Source organism: Botryllus schlosseri, chromosome 3 (genome assembly GCF_051294905.1).
Source record: "Botryllus schlosseri isolate E-star chromosome 3, Bs_hap1, whole genome shotgun sequence".
Classification (NCBI taxonomy): domain Eukaryota; kingdom Metazoa; phylum Chordata; class Ascidiacea; order Stolidobranchia; family Styelidae; genus Botryllus; species Botryllus schlosseri.
In genome coordinates this window covers 6,659,935-6,662,952 of record NC_137238.1, presented here as the reverse complement: position 1 = coordinate 6,662,952, position 3,018 = coordinate 6,659,935, and the positions used below count along the sequence as shown (strand labels likewise).

General features: G+C 41.0%; 1 protein-coding gene across 1 annotated transcript; it reads left to right on the top strand.

Moving 5' to 3' along the window:
• Window positions 1-1,104: 1,104 nt before the first annotated feature.
• LOC145435268 (uncharacterized) lies at window positions 1,105-2,733 on the top strand. The gene is made up of 2 exons (XM_080312590.1): window positions 1,105-1,752; window positions 1,812-2,733. The coding sequence occupies exons 1-2, from the start codon at window positions 1,674-1,676 to the stop codon at window positions 2,048-2,050; spliced, it is 318 nt and encodes a 105-aa protein (XP_080168716.1). The 5' UTR covers window positions 1,105-1,673; the 3' UTR covers window positions 2,051-2,733.
• The last annotated feature ends 285 nt before the right edge of the window (window positions 2,734-3,018 follow it).

Below are 3,018 nucleotides of genomic sequence, written 5' to 3'. Positions count from 1 at the left end.
ACCAAAGGCCCCTTGATGTACACAATGTTGGTAAAGCTCAGTACATCAGGCTGCGTCACCAAATATGTTTTTGATTTGAAGATTGACATTGTATGCTTGTTGTGCAGTATGTTCAGATTTGAAAAATTCTCAGGAAACTTCGTTCGCGTAATTCTAAATGAAGGTTTAGTGTATAAAATCACTTTATAAGCGATTTCGGTCATCTTCATCTTGATCTTGAGTCCTATAAAGGCCATATGCATTTCCATTTTGCTCATTTGGAATACCGCGAACAATTATTTATGACAATTTTCTAAATCTGAACAACCCTATTGTGCAGCATTGTCATCGTGAAATTTTGATCTTTTGTGATTTTATATTTGAAAAAAAAATGTATTTCACAGATACATACTACAGTTATTTGTGATACTACTCTAGTGATATTGAAAATGAAGCTGCTGGTTTCTTATGGAGATCACAAACGAGTGATCACAGTGGAACACAGATTTCAGATTAATGAAACTGTGAGAACTATATTTCATAGTAATATTGGGGGCAGGTCATTCAAGTTGCAATATTATGACGAGGCGTTTGCCTCGTATGTCGATCTTTATGATCTCTCGGCCATTCAAGATAAAGGACAAATGCGGCTGATCTTGACAGACACTGGAAGTAAGTAATTATAACTATAACTATAACTATAGATAACTAGTTACGGTATCTATAAAAACTGTGTACACTGCCTACCATTCCTACACACAAATATTGCCGGCAATGGCCGTGCCAACTATGTCCTAGGTCAGTGGTTCTCAACCTTTTTGACCTTGCGGCACACTTTGAAATTGAAAAATAGTTCGCGGCACACTAGCACAGTGGTAATGAACTCTTCTGGCTTACGGCACAGCTTCTTCTGGCTTACGGCACAGGCTAACTACCAGAATGCGTATAGCAGCAACTATAGTCTTACAGAGGTGGTCACTGACGAAGTAGTTCTACCTGTTCGGAGCACTCAAGTAGGCTTTTCTCTGCTTGAGTTTTCTTTTATCTCTACGGACATCTCACAAATACGTCTACGAATGGTATCATTTGACATGGAATCGTTTTCAATTGTTCCCAAACATTTTTTTACAATTTTATTGCAGGCCGGTAGAAGAATATTCTTTGCTTCCGTGTGAGGTTTTGAATTATCAGCTATTACCTCTGTTACCACATGACTGGCCTGCTGATATCTCGTTTAAACTTCAGGCTGAGCTTAATTTCATAAGATTGGCTTCACAATAAAATCTGCCCACTACCGCATTGTCGATGTAATTAACCGTCGCATCGAAGAGTCCAATCACGATCGCCACTAACAAATATAGAGGCGTGTCAAACACACTCAAAATTTGTATTTTCGTTATACTTCGACATAGTTTACCACATCTGCTCGCGGCACACCTGAGCAGTCCAATTGGCACACTAGTGTGCCGCGGCACACCGGTTGAGAACCACTGTCCTAGGTAATGGCTTCACTATTTAATTACACGATTACCATTTCATAATCGGGACTCTTCTATACTTTTACAGAGGAAACAGCTTGCAAAGTCAACAATGCCTCTGATGTTGAACAGAGTGGATTCGATGTAAGGGATTCTGGTTGCAACCCAACTATAGCTTCACAAAGAGAAGATAATGAAGCTGAAATAAATACTGACATGCCTGCTGATGAAAGTGTTAGTGCCAGCTGTAGTTCTTCACTACCTGAGATGCCTGAAAAAGAATTTGAGCGTCACGGTATATTGACTTGTCCGAGGAATTTATATTGTTTTCCTCATTAATCATATTGTCTTCAGATGAAGGTATATCGAACAGCACCTTGTCCCTCTCTCATTCACAAGAAGCTGCTTGCTCAAGCGGCTTTCGGGATCAGTACCAATCATTGACATGGCCAGCAGATGGCTATCGGTTTTCTTTACCCAAGGCCATTGAACAAGAGTTGAAGCAATTTGGTGAGATACTGCAAGTTCCTGGGAGATTGAAAAAGGACATCGTAAATCACCTGTTTTGCGATTTAAGGACTTACACAGGGTAAGGAACCGTACTGATGCAAAATGAACATTATGTTGATATCAGGAATATGTTCCAAGGTTGTATCCAACAACATACGAATACAATAGCTCACTGTCTGCATTGATTACAAAATATCCTGTACTGAAAGATCGATTGCTGTTCGAAGGACGTGAAAGATATGTGAGTCACTTGACTCTGACTCTGAGCTGTTGAAACAATTCTTCAACTTTTTCGCGTTACAGGGATCATGGAAAGAAAAGCTTCACTCCAAGTTCAGAGAATGGCGTAGGGGTCTTGACAAAGATCCCATCGTTAATCAGAAAAAGCAAAAGCATGGGCGCCGCGGTGAACGAAGATCTCGTGAGGTTGTTTTGGAAGACTCGAGCACAAGGTGCAAAACTCCTCGAATCTCAACATGCAATGTAAGCGTTTTCTAATCCTGAATGGTTCATTTCGCTAAGTGGTTCTATACCAGGGGCGGGCAACATACGGCCCGCGAAGGGATTTTGTCAGACCCGCGGACTTTTTTCTATCTTACGTAACTGCCGACATGTAGGTAGCACAGCACACTTCTGGGCTTGTAAGACACCGCTTATGCCAGTCGTTGCCAACTGAAAACGGGTCTCGGGGTACTTTTCAAAATTTGTAGAGGAAGCGGGACGCATGAATTCAATATCGCGATTAATTAGGTCACACCGTTGAACAACGACGCTATCTCGTCACGTACTGAACCCGAATGAAACGATATCGTTGTAGGAGAAGTTGCCGGCCCCTGTTCTATACCATATGTTTGCTACCATGATTGTATGTCATGCACAGCATATCGATATATGTTCAGTAAATTGAGAGATAATTCTGTAATCTTCTAACAACAAAAAAAAACTGTCTTAAAGATTCAACACGTCTACCCTCCCGAGGATGAAATTAGCGTAATCGAGCACCAAAAAGAGATGAGAGCGGAGTGGAATAAGAGGGTGCCGGATAAAGTGA

What these genes read in the sequence shown, in the direction of transcription:
- LOC145435268 (XM_080312590.1), top strand. Translation starts at nt 1,674, where the DNA reads ATGCCTGCTGATGAAAGTGTTAGTGCCAGCTGTAGTTCTTCACTACCT. An exon ending in AAAAGAATTTGAGCGTCACG is followed by an intron (nt 1,753 to 1,811) that starts GTATATTGACTT and finishes TATTGTCTTCAG; the next exon opens with ATGAAGGTATATCGAACAGC.